Source organism: Clupea harengus, chromosome 7, assembly GCF_900700415.2.
Source record: "Clupea harengus chromosome 7, Ch_v2.0.2, whole genome shotgun sequence".
In the NCBI taxonomy this organism is placed as follows: Eukaryota; Metazoa; Chordata; class Actinopteri; order Clupeiformes; family Clupeidae; genus Clupea; species Clupea harengus.
In genome coordinates, this window is record NC_045158.1 from 26,489,970 (window position 1) to 26,502,430 (window position 12,461).

The 12,461-nt window shown below is 45.2% G+C and overlaps 2 protein-coding genes across 2 annotated transcripts in view; both read right to left on the bottom strand.

The window, feature by feature from the left end:
* Positions 1-207: 207 nt before the first annotated feature.
* Positions 208-4,394, bottom strand: LOC105891678 (citron Rho-interacting kinase-like). The gene is made up of 9 exons (XM_031570024.2): positions 4,196-4,394; positions 3,557-3,669; positions 3,194-3,361; positions 2,737-2,841; positions 2,407-2,529; positions 1,536-1,700; positions 1,337-1,397; positions 721-824; positions 208-372 (listed from the first exon to the last, which is right to left on the bottom strand). Exons 1-9 carry the CDS (start codon positions 4,266-4,268, stop codon positions 208-210), a joined length of 1,077 nt encoding a protein of 358 aa, XP_031425884.2. The 5' UTR covers positions 4,269-4,394.
* A 146-nt stretch (positions 4,395-4,540) lies between these two features.
* The window catches only part of pnpla7b (patatin-like phospholipase domain containing 7b), a gene marked incomplete at its 5' end in the record, with an annotated part of 24,759 nt that continues 16,838 nt past the window's right edge, over positions 4,541-12,461 (bottom strand). Inside the window, 9 exon segments of the mRNA XM_031570971.2 lie at positions 4,541-5,615; positions 6,410-6,507; positions 6,661-6,748; positions 7,797-7,913; positions 8,613-8,765; positions 8,977-9,125; positions 9,766-9,882; positions 10,208-10,277; positions 10,493-10,609. Of these exon segments, the coding sequence (XP_031426831.2) occupies positions 5,544-5,615; positions 6,410-6,507; positions 6,661-6,748; positions 7,797-7,913; positions 8,613-8,765; positions 8,977-9,125; positions 9,766-9,882; positions 10,208-10,277; positions 10,493-10,609 (981 nt within the window).

The following is a 12,461-nucleotide window of genomic DNA, read 5'->3' on the forward strand; positions in this document are numbered from 1 at the left end:
ACACGTATAAATGCACTACAAGAGAGACCTATGTTATGCAGCGCAGTGCTGCTTGGCACAGTAGGGTCGTTAAAACACTGTGATCAGCTTTGCACCAGTATTCACTTCTAATCAGATCCTTTCAGCATACCTTTTTTTTGGGTGCAATCTTTGTAGAACAACTGTTGTTACTTTTTGTGAATGATGATGCTACTGGTGTGTGGGGTCTCACCTCTCACAGCCAGGCCCGGGGTTGAACTTGATCTGGGCGTACTGCAGCTCCAGGGCGGCCAGCTCCTCCTGCTTCTGGGCCGCCCGCTCCTCGCACTGCTTCATCTGGGTGTGCAGCTGCTGCTGTGTGGCCGTCTGGGACACCAGCCTGCTCTCCAGCTCCTGTGGACGGACACATAGCAGGCACAGCAGGCAGCAGAGGATCAGTGCTTATCCTGTGGCTCTGCAGACCTGCAGACCTGCACTGATCTGTGTTCAGCAGAGGATCAGTGCTAATCCTGTGGCTCTGCACACCTGCATTGATCTATGTTCAGGGTGGTGTCTGCTGATGGACTTCTGTGTTCATTCTTTCCCTTGAGCTGCACAGTTACGGGTGATCGATGCATGAGGTATAAATCTATGAGATCATTCACACACACACACACACACACACACACACACACACACACACACACACACACACACACACACACACACACACACACACACACACACACACACACACACTACCTGCAGGTCAGTGCAGCCGAGGGCCTCCTTTAGATCATCCATTTCCTTCGCCATTTTCATGTGGGACTGCTGTGTGTTGGTTGGAGTGGGTGACTTCTGGGCCACTGCAAGACACAATGCTTCCTTTAATGTGTGCATGTGTACACTGGTCAATCAAAGACACAATGCTTCCTTTAATGTGTGCATGTGTACACTGGTCAATCAAAGACACAATGCTTTCTTTAATGTGTGCATGTGTACACTGGTCAATCAAAGACACAATGCTTCCTTTAATGTGTGCATGTGTACACTGGTCAATCAAAGACACAATGCTTCCTTTAATGTGTGCATGTGTACACTGGTCATTCAAAGACACAATGCTTCCTTTAATTTGTGCATGTGTACACTGGTCAATCAAAGACACAATGCTTTCTTTAATTCGTGCATGTGTACACTGGTCAATCAAAGACACAATGCTTTCTTTAATTCGTGCATGTGTACACTGGTCAATCAAAGACACAATGCTTCCTTTAATGTGTGCATGTGGACACTGGTCAATCAAAGTGTCAAATGTATTGCGACTTGTTTTGAACAAATCTACTGAATAACTGTTAAAGCACAGTACTACCATACATACCTCGGACACCAACGGGATCAATGGTGTCAGTGAGGTCTTCTTTGGGCATGATTGACTTTTTCTGTTGTCATAAGAACAAAATGGACATTTTAGTGACAAAGTAGACAAAGTTTCAAAATGGTAGGGCTTTTATCCATGCAATGACATTGTGAGCAAGGAAATCCCATCTCTCTCTCTCTCTCTCTCTTTTTCTGCTGACCTGGTCCTTTGATCGGTTTGAGGCACGGCTGATGCGCCTGTCGCCCTCCTCTCTTTCCAGGCGTCCCTCCACCCCTCTCTCTTTCTCCAGGTGCTTGGTGTTCAGCTTGCCATCTATGACTTGCCGCTCCGTCATCAGCTGTCTCTCCAACTGGACCAGCATTCCCTGCAGGCCATACAGAGGCGTTACAAAACCAGAACCTCCCTAGAAGAGCGTGCAAGGACCACTCTCACTGCCTCTCCATGCGGAGACCCAGGGGGGGGGGGGGGGGGGGGGGGGGGGGGGGGGGGGGCCTTGAAACTTCAGTTACGTTCAATCTACAATCTAGAGCATTCAAATTCAGTTCTGTTCAATCTACAATCTAGAGCATTCAAATTCAGTTCAGTTCAATCTTCAATCTAGAGCATTCAAATTCAGTTCAGTTCAATCTTTAATCTAGAGCATTCAAATTCAGTTCAGTTCAATCTACAATCTAGAGCATTCAAATTCAGTTCAGTTCAATCGACAATCTAGAGCATTCAAATTCAGTTCAGTTCAATCTACAATCTAGAACATTCAAATTCAGTTCAGTTCAATCGACAATCTAGAGCATTCAAATTCAGTTCAGTTCAATCGACAATCTAGAGCATTCAAATTCAGTTCAGTTCAATCTTTAATCTAGAGCATTCAAATTCAGTTCAGTTCAATCTACAATCTAGAGCATTCAAATTCAGTTCAGTTCAATCTACAATCTAGAGCATTCAAATTCAGTTCAGTTCAATCAAATTCAGTACGGGGGATATGGAATCCAACTCAGGAATGCATTCAAAAATAAACTTGGTTTGACTGATTTCAATTCAAATTGGCCCCGAATGTTGGAGCGAGACCCAACCTTAGTGCTCTCCACTGCGGCCAGGGCGGACTGAGATATCTGGGCCACTTCACTGAGCTCCGTCTGGCCACGCATCACAGTAGACTGTAGTTTGTCTAGAACCTGGGGCATCTCCCTCACTTCCTGAGAGAGAGAGAGAGAGAGACCAGATGAAAGATTTTGAGTACAACCAGCACATACACTTCATTTATTAACAGCATGTATTTGTGTTTTTTTTTTCAGTTATGTTGCCTGTATATTACAATGATAGTAATGATATGTTAAAGGTGCGTATGGAAAGGATGTGTGTGTGTGTTTGTGTGTGTAAGAAAGAGAGACTTTTATACAGACCCGGTGTATGTGCTCTTCCACTCGAATGTATGTGTTCTGGATATGTTCTGCCTCAGTGATCTTCATACTCATTTTCTCAAGACAGTTTTCCAACAGTCGAACACTCTGCATGCAAATATAAGAAGACACACAGACAGATAGACAGATGGAGATACAGAGGTGGAGTTTTATTTAATTACTATCGCAAGGGCCATCTGTTGTTGTCACAGCAAACTGATAATGCATAACACTATAACATTACAACACCACAGAAGCCATTCAGTCAAAGTGAACCTAGAATCATAATTCACATCCGACATTGTAGACAAGAACTAAGACAATTCCATATGAATAACTCTCCAAGGTCCTGGATATTTTTTTATATTTGTAGCGCTGGCCTTGGTGCTGAACTCTTACGGCCGTACTGCTGTTATATTCTATCGGTGTCATCGTCCCTAGCGACAGGGGCTATTCTTGCCTGATCATAATGTCGCTTTTTCGGATCTGGATTACTGTGCCGCTCCAGACTCTTCATGGTATTCTCCATCTCCAGCAGCTGGGACTCTCTTAACCGAAGTGTGTACTGCAAGCCATTGTGCTGCTCAACCAGGGTGCACAATCGACGCTGTTGCTTCTCCACGATGTTCTTGGGTTAAACACACACACACACACACACACACATCTAAGTAAAACACTGCAATTTCTCTGTAAATGAGGTGAGGGACACGCTCAACATACAGCGTACAAGTTAGAGCGCAGCTAAATATCTTCTCTGACATTAAAACAAAACGGTATTGAAAATACTCCTGTTGTTGTAAGGAGTGGGCTACTTCAACGTTACCTGGAGGGCGGGCCCTCGATCTAGCAGATAATTGCCCAGTGTCTTCGCATCGCGAGGGAGTTTGTGGTCATTTTCCAAGATCTCTCTTGCTGCATTGTGTTCGGACTCTTTCTCTATTGAGGGTATGTGGAAAAAAACTCGAAGTTGTGATAGCCTACTTTATCAACCACGTAGACATATGAGGATATACGGTTTATCTTCAATAAATGATTATTGACTGTTTATTACTTAATAACTGTCTGTTACTTAAGTACTGTTTATTTATCTTATATATATGTATTTATAACTAAAACGGACGGACATCTGCCCGCAAAGACATCATCAATCCAATTATTTTCACATAACTAACGGAAGTAGCCTAGGGGTATTGTGAAACGCTAACTAAATATGTGTAGTCCACAACTGCAACATCGATGTTGAAGTTCTGATGTTGGATGCAATCAGCTAGCCTACAACATATGTTTTAATATTTTAAATCCGAGAACTTTCAACACAAAATTATATAAAAGAACAGCAACATGTCATGGAGCATTAGTAAGTTTGTTTTCTTTTGAATTTAACATAGGCCCACAGAGGGCATTCCAACATTCACAGAAACAGACTGCAGCTGCACTGGGCCTGCTGAACGTGGCATTTTACCTAGTTGTTGAATACGAATTCTCTGCTCCCGCAGCGGAAGCCCCCTTACAGTCTCTGTGTCCGCTGAATCCATGGCGTCCGAGAAACGATACGTTTTTCGCTTTCTCGTCAAATTTAAAAGATGTAACCACGCCCACAATGCGTCATAAAGTAATAGAACGCACTCATGTTACTTTTTGACTTGCTCGGAAACTCCAACGTTCTAAGGATCCAAATAATGAACATTTCGAAAACAAAAATGTCATAAATAATGTTACACTTAAGACTAAATTCAGTTTACACCTTCAGCTCAAAAGCGAGGGCATCAACCCATACAATTTTTTGGAGAGAACAAAAGCACAACTATTTTGTATTGGATTAGTTTTATATGGGAAATCCTAAATACCCCCATAAAGGCAATGGCAAGCACACAATTTAATTACAAACAAACAAATACCCTCGTTAAAATGATTAGCTTATGAAATGACTCATTCTGTTCAGCATACATATGGCATCTGTGTAACAATCAGAACAACAAAAACAAAGTGAAATGATTTGTTTCGAACCTTTCAGTCATCATAAAACAAAATAAGCACAAGTGGTGTCTTTCCCTTTTTGATTCTTTGACCTGCTTTAACACATTAAAAATAGCAGCCATCAAAAAATCACAGTGGTGTCAGCATCGAAACACTGACAAATTGCATTGATATTAGGCTTTAGATTAGGCATGTATTGTGTAAAATGTTAAAACTATTTACCAACATGTACATGTAACTATTTGAACACCTAAAAATACATCAAAACTTTGCATAAACAGGACACATGTACTGTATTTTTTAGACCAACTTGAGAACAGTAAACATACTGTGCACATATAAAATACTGTAGTGTATTAGTGTAGTGTACTAGTGAAGTGTAGTGTAGTGTAACTGTGCGGTGGCAGCCTTATATACCACCAAGTATTCAAATTTCACCTGAATGTAAAAATGACACCTTATAATGCCAGATTACATGTTCTTATCAAGTTCCCATTTTTCTCCAATGTTGTTTCCAACTCCAGTGAGTAAGTACCCCAAATAATTTAACAACTAACCAGAAACCTCCAGGTTCACACTGAAATCAGACACAATAGGACTAATCATCTCCGCCTGAATCAGACCTTTTGCCTGTCCTGGACAAGTCAATCTCTGTTCAGGGAACAATGTCCCAAAAGTTACTGCACTAGGAAAACCCCTTCAATTAGGTATAAAATAGAAGAATATAATAAATTCATTAAATAAAGTATTGCACTGATAACTACTTTATGGATAACTAATGACAACAGAGGGTGCACATTCATCCGCTTCCGAGTGGAGACAGTCGCCGCATCTCATGATCCTAGAAATGAGGATGTGGGGTCTGCCAGCCGGTAACGTGGGAGCCTCAATCCCATGTCCTCATCCTGACACAGAGAGGAACATATCACACACACACGCACGCACGCACGCACGCACGCACGCACGCACGCACGCACGCGCACACGCACACGCACACGCACGCACGCACGCACGCACGCACGCACGCACACACACACACACACACACACACACACACACACACACACACACACACAGTAAGATGGGGGCAAATTTGACACATTACAGCATACTGTATCTCTGTCTGTCTGGAAAACTGTCTTGAGAAAATGAGTATCAAGATCACTGAGGCAGAAAATATCCAGAACACATTCATTCAAGTGTGGTGAGACACAGAAGGCATTAAGAAGCAACCATAGGCATAGGGGCAGGTCCTTCTGTAGTCTAGAGTACAGGTAAACAGGTATGTCATCTAACTTTCACACAATTTGAAGAGCGTGACTTTTTTCCATATCAGAAATAATGTGTTGATGCTCCAAGCTGATCCCAAGCAAGGAAGCAATGTGTGCATGAGTGTGGCCGTCTAATATGGGGGTTTCAACTCTCTGTTTAACTTACATTTACATTTACATTTAGCAGACGCTTTTATCCAAAGCGACTTACAAGGATGTATACACATTTTTTTACATTTACACTGATGGCACACTGCACATCAGGAGCAATTAGGGGTTCAGTGTCTTGCTCAAGGACGCTTCGACAGGGAATTGAACCAACAACCTTCTGATTACTAAACGACTTCTCTACCTCCTGTACCACTGTCGCTAACTGTCTCCTCCTCTACGCTCTGTCTGGCAGGCATCTCAGTGGCCAGGAGCCTTACTGTGTCTCCTGTGTCGGCTGTCTCATCCTCAGTGTGCTCGCTGAAGTCGAAGTCGGAGAGCATCTCGTCATAGTCAGTCTGGTACTCCGATTCATCTGCTGTTTGAAGAGAGAATTATGAAGGGGTGAAGGAGGTAAGGGGTTGGGGGGTTGGGAAGGGGAACACGTAGCGATCTAACGTAGAAGAAGAATTGGGACTTTTTTAAAGTGACGCTGAAAAATACTGTGTCTCTCGTGAGGTCCTGCTCTTACCATCTAGGGCAGGCTGCTTGACGGCCGGCTCTATCCGAGACACAATCTCTGCCAGATCAGTGAAGGACGCATTGGGGCAGGTGAGCACCTGAGGACACAAAGATTCACCTCAATAGAAGAAGAAATCACCGAAGCAACAACTAGCACAACAAAACGAACAAACTCACAAGCAAACACATACAACAGTCTGCTGCCTGCACTGAAGAAAAACATTCAAAGCAGTTTGTTCGCTAACCAAGAGGCCACATCTGGTTGACTAATAACGTTGGTGACTTAATTGTTGTGATAATTCATGAAAGCATTGCAGTATAGTCCATTACAATAATTGTTAATCTCATGCAGTGTCTCCGAGGCAAAACTCAATTACAGAAGCAGTGCACGTGCTAATGAGAGATGTGCACAGAAGCAGTGCACGTGCTAATGAGAGAGGTCACAGAGGAGCAGTGCACGTGCTAATGAGAGATGTGCACAGAAGCAGTGCACGTGCTAATGAGAGATGTGCACAGAAGCAGTGCACGTGCTAATGAGAGCGGTCACAGAAGCAGTGCACGTGCTAATGAGAGCGGTCACAGAGGAGCAGTGCACGTGCTAATGAGAGAGGTCACAGAGGAGAAGCAGTGCACGTGCTAATGAGAGAGGTCACAGAGGAGAAGCAGTGCACGTGCTAATGAGAGAGGTCACAGAGGAGAAGCAGTGCACGTGCTAATGAGAGCGGTCACAGAAGCAGTGCACGTGCTAATGAGAGCGGTCACAGAGGAGAAGCAGTGCACGTGCTAATGAGAGCGGTCACAGAAGCAGTGCACGCGCTAATGAGAGCGGTCACAGAGGAGATGTGCACAGAAGCAGTGCACGTGCTAGTGAGAGCGGTCACAGAGGAGAAGCAGTGCACGTGCTAATGAGAGCGGTCACAGAGGAGATTTGCACAGAAGCAGTGCACGTGCTAATGAGAGCGGTCACAGAGGAGCAGTGCACGTGCTAATGAGAGCGGTCACAGAGGAGAAGTGCACAGAAGCAGTGCACGTGCTAATGAGAGCGGTCACAGAAGCAGTGCACGTGCTAATGAGAGAGATCACAGAGGAGAAGCAGTGCACGTGCTAATGAGAGCGGTCACAGAGGAGAAGTGCACGTGCACTCACGTTACTCTTCTTGCTCTTGTGGAACTCCTCCTGGTGCCAGTCCTTCAGAATCTGCTCCACCACCCCGCTGCGCTGCCACACGCTGAACACCGTCTTCCCGTGCTGGTAGCCCACATCCTACAGGCAGAGACAGGAGACAGGAGACAGGACAAAGATGAACAGAACCACAGAGAGAAAGAGAGAAAGAGAGAGAGAGAGAGGGAGGGAGGGAGAGAGAGGGAGGGAGAGAGAGAGCGAGAGAGAGGGAGGGAGAAAGAGAAAGAGAGAGAGAGAGGGAGGGAGAGACAGAGAGAGAGGAAGAGAGAGAGGGAAGGAGAGAGAGAGAGAGGGAGAGAGAGGGAGGGAGAGAGAGAGAGAGAGGAAGAGAGAGAGGGAGGGAGAGAGAGAGAGAGGGAGAGAGAGGGAGGGAGAGAGAGAAAGAGAGAGGGAGGGAGAGAGAGACAGAGAGAGAGGAAGAGAGAGAGGGAGGGAGAGAGAGAGAGAGAGAGAGAGAGGGAGAGAGAGAGGAAGGGAGAGAGAGAGGGAGGGAGGGAGGGAGAGAGAGAGGGATAGAGAGGTTTCAATGTTTAAACCCCTATATTGAACCATCACATTGATCAAGGACTCCTAAAAATGCCCCATCCCTGCTACCCCCACACCATATTAAAGGCCACACCAAGAACATAACCACTTATCACCAGGTAACAACAGGCTACCGATATCATCAATCGACCACAGACTTTTGTCTATACACCATTTGCGTGAAAAAGATCTGACATAAAAAGAGAGAGAGAGAGAGAAAGAGAGAGAGAGAGAAATGAGGAGAGGACGACTTACTGCGATCTCATCAAACTTGCCGAAATCCAGTGTGCCGTAGCGGTCGATGGGCGGCCGGATGTACTCGCAGTACTCGCTGTTCTTCACCAAATCCAGCTGACGCACGCAGCACACGTAGGCCAGACGCGTCTGGATCTCAGCCATGTTCAACACCTGCAGAAAACAACACACACACACACACACACACACACACCCCCTGGTTACATACCCATACCAGAGTCATTACTCTCCACACTGGTCACTGGAAGGCCTCCGGGCAGGGTTTGGGTCTGATCCCTGTCCTTGCCTAGCCACAGGCATGCAATGTGGGGCTTATTCTGGGTCTTGGAGAGATCCATGCGTCATACAGGTGAGGCTGACTTACGCGCACGCCGTGTGAGAAGGGGTTGAGTCGGTTCCACAGCAGCCACCAGCCAGACAGCGCGTCGCCGTAGTTGGTCAGGTCCCTCTCGTCGCGGCTGCCCACATCTACGGCGATCACCACCTTGGCACCCATGGAGCGCGCCACGTCAGCTGTGGGGAGGGAGTGCAGCGTTGGCACAGAGTCAAGAACGTTCAACTGAAGTCACTCTGAGGACAGAAGTCTTTTTTATTTTTTTATTCATCCACTGGGAACACCTTTTAGCACTGTTGCAAAACGCCGCCATCTCAGTCGAGAAACAGACTTCAGCATACACATACGTAGCTAGAGTAATGGACAGTTTCACTCCAAGGCAAGGTCAGGAGAGATTCATGCCAGCGATTAAAAGTGCGACCCTCGCAGACAAATTGGACAGTGAAGGCATACTTTGCATCAAAGTTGTACTCGTGAGCCAATGACCTTGATGTAGCTAATGGCTTGCTCTGGCACTTGAGTTCCAGGAGCAAGGGACGGGAACGTCCCAAGAAAACCCTATTAAAAGATGGATGTGGCTTTCGCATCCAGTCACTGCAATCATCTAGATTGGCCCGAGCTGGACACCGTTCAGTCTCCCATTAAAATGACATATTCCACTCAAACCCTGCACTGTCACTGAAACCTGACTTCATTTTTGGGTTTTTGTAAAGCAACCAGAGGATGGATGCCAACCGTCAGATCAATCGTCAGGCAATGCCCGTTGTGGTGGGGCCCTTTAAAGAAGAGATAAATGAGATATGGGGAGGGGGGGTCAACCTGGCAGATTGTTGATGTACCCTCCGTCCATGAGTAAGTGACCGTCTTTGGGGTCGCAGAGGGGTGGCAGGTAGCCAGAGAGGGACATGCTGGCACGTATGTACCTCCAGAGAGAGCCTGCGGGAACAATCACAATCAGAGCTGTTACTGGACCCAGAGACAGAACAAGGGAGGATGTGTGGAAGAAGGAGAGAGATAAATGGGGAGAGAGACAAATGAAAAGAGAGAGAGAGAGAGATGATCTTTATTTAGATTTTTCTCAGTGCAGGCCTACTTATACTCTGTAGTATAACGAGCTTAAAAGTCACTAAAATGATCATTGTCATTACTTACCATGATTAGTATTATTGCATATACGTGTGTGTGTGTGTTTGTGTGTGTGTGTCCGTGTGTGTGGGTGTGTGTGTGTGTGTGTGTGTGTGTGTGTGTGTGTGTTACATACCATCAGTGTGCACACGCATACAAGAGGCCGTGATGTCTGTGGTGATGTTAAAGTATGGCAGCCACATATCCTTTGGGAAAGAGAGACAGAATACAGAAACAGACAATAAAAGGAAGGGAACCTTACTCAGGAACTCACAAGCCTCCAGCTTTTTGATTATTACTTTCTCAGGGGACACATCCAGCTATTATGGAGCCTGCTGTATGCAGTTCATTTTACAGAAACCCAAAGGCATTGTGCTGAGCTGGCTAGGGTGACCAAGACAGCCTGTTCTCATCTTCCCACCTCAATCTGTTTGCCTTTGAAAATGGCACTGATGCCGTTGTTGAAGGAGGCTCCTGAGAACATGGAGGTCACTGGGTACGTCAGGTCGAGAATCTTCTTGAACATGGAGGTCATCTCCTGCGGAACGACAGACAATATTCTGGTTTTCAAGAACACCATACCCTTGGCTGAATGGATTATTATAAAAGGAATATGTCAAACACACACTGACATACACACACACACACACACACACACACACACACACACACACACACACACACACACACACACACACACACACACACACACACACACACACACACACACACAAACACAGTCAAACACACATACACACTCGCACAAACACATAGAAGATTAGAGACAGTAGAAATGAACTGGTAAACTTAAAAAGTAAATGAAGAAATACTATTTCAGACACAGAAAGAGGCTACACTGAAACACAACCCAAACACATATGTACAGACGTACACACATTCTCATGCGCACACACACAAACAATTATGCACAGACGTACACACACTCTCATGCACCCACACACAAACATATATGCAGACGTACACACACTCTCATGCACCCACACACAAACACATATGCACAGACGTACACACACTCTCATGCGCACTGTGGTAGCCCAAGCTGCTCTTGGGCTCCCACTTGGTTGGAACACGAGTGAATTCCCTTACCAGGCCTACACGAGGCAGACTTTAGGACCCTGGGGAGGTGTTCTGGTGACTAGGCAGGTCGGGCTTTCCCTAATTGAAAGCTCACCTGCAGATTGTTTGACTAGTGGCTGATCAGTGCCAATCTAGTCAAACCAAAGAGTTTAAAAGAGTCAGTGAGAAGCAGGACTGGCGAGAGAGAGAGACAGAGGGGAAGGTGCCGGTTGCACTGGGTACAAGCCGGAGGGTTTACCCCATTTTCTGTTTGTTTAAATACCTTTGTTTTAAGTTTGAAGCCTTAATAAAGAGATGCTTGAGAAATTCCCTTGTTGCGTCCTGAGAGCTGGGCTGCGACAGCACACACACATATGCACAGACGTACACACACTCTGATGCACCCACACACAAACACATATGCACAGACGTACACACACTCTCATGTGCCCACACACAAACACATATGCACAGACGTACACACACTCTCATGCACCCACACACAAATACATTTGCACAGACGTACACACACTCTCATGCACACACACACAAACACATATGCACAGACACGCTCTCATGCGCACACACACAAACACATATGCACAGACGTACACACACTCATGCGCCCACACACAAACACTTATGCACAGACGTACACACACTCTCATGCACCCACACACAAACACATATGCACAGACGTACACACACTCTCATGCACTTACACACAAACACATATGCACAGACACACTCTCATGCGCACACACACAAACACATATGCACAGACGTTCACACGCCCACGCTAAAAACAAGTTACAGTACCACCGTCAACAAAGCACAGTCACGCCTAGTGATTAATAATCCAGGTTCAGACGCTAACAATCAGTCCAAAAGCAGCAGCCTCAGCTGCATGGCTGAAACAATAACACACAGTTCTAATTCTAATTCTAACAACTTAATAACTAGGGGTGGGAATCTCTTGGCACCTCACGATTCGATTCGATTCCGATTCAGAGGTCAACGATTCGATTCAAAACCGATTCTCGATTCTAAACCGATAAAACGATTATCGATGCATCTCAATTTTTAAAACATTTGAGTTTGCTACTCAGAGTCTCAAATCACTTCCTACTTTGTGTTTGATAATTAAAGAAAATCAACAGATCTATTTTTTTATTAGAGAAAAAGTTTTTCCTTGTTACAATTATGACTTTCTATGAACAATGCAATAATCGATGCAGCTTGCATTTCAACACAAAATGAATGTGTAAAAAAAAAAAAAAAAAAAATATATATTATTTTAAAAAAAAAATTTT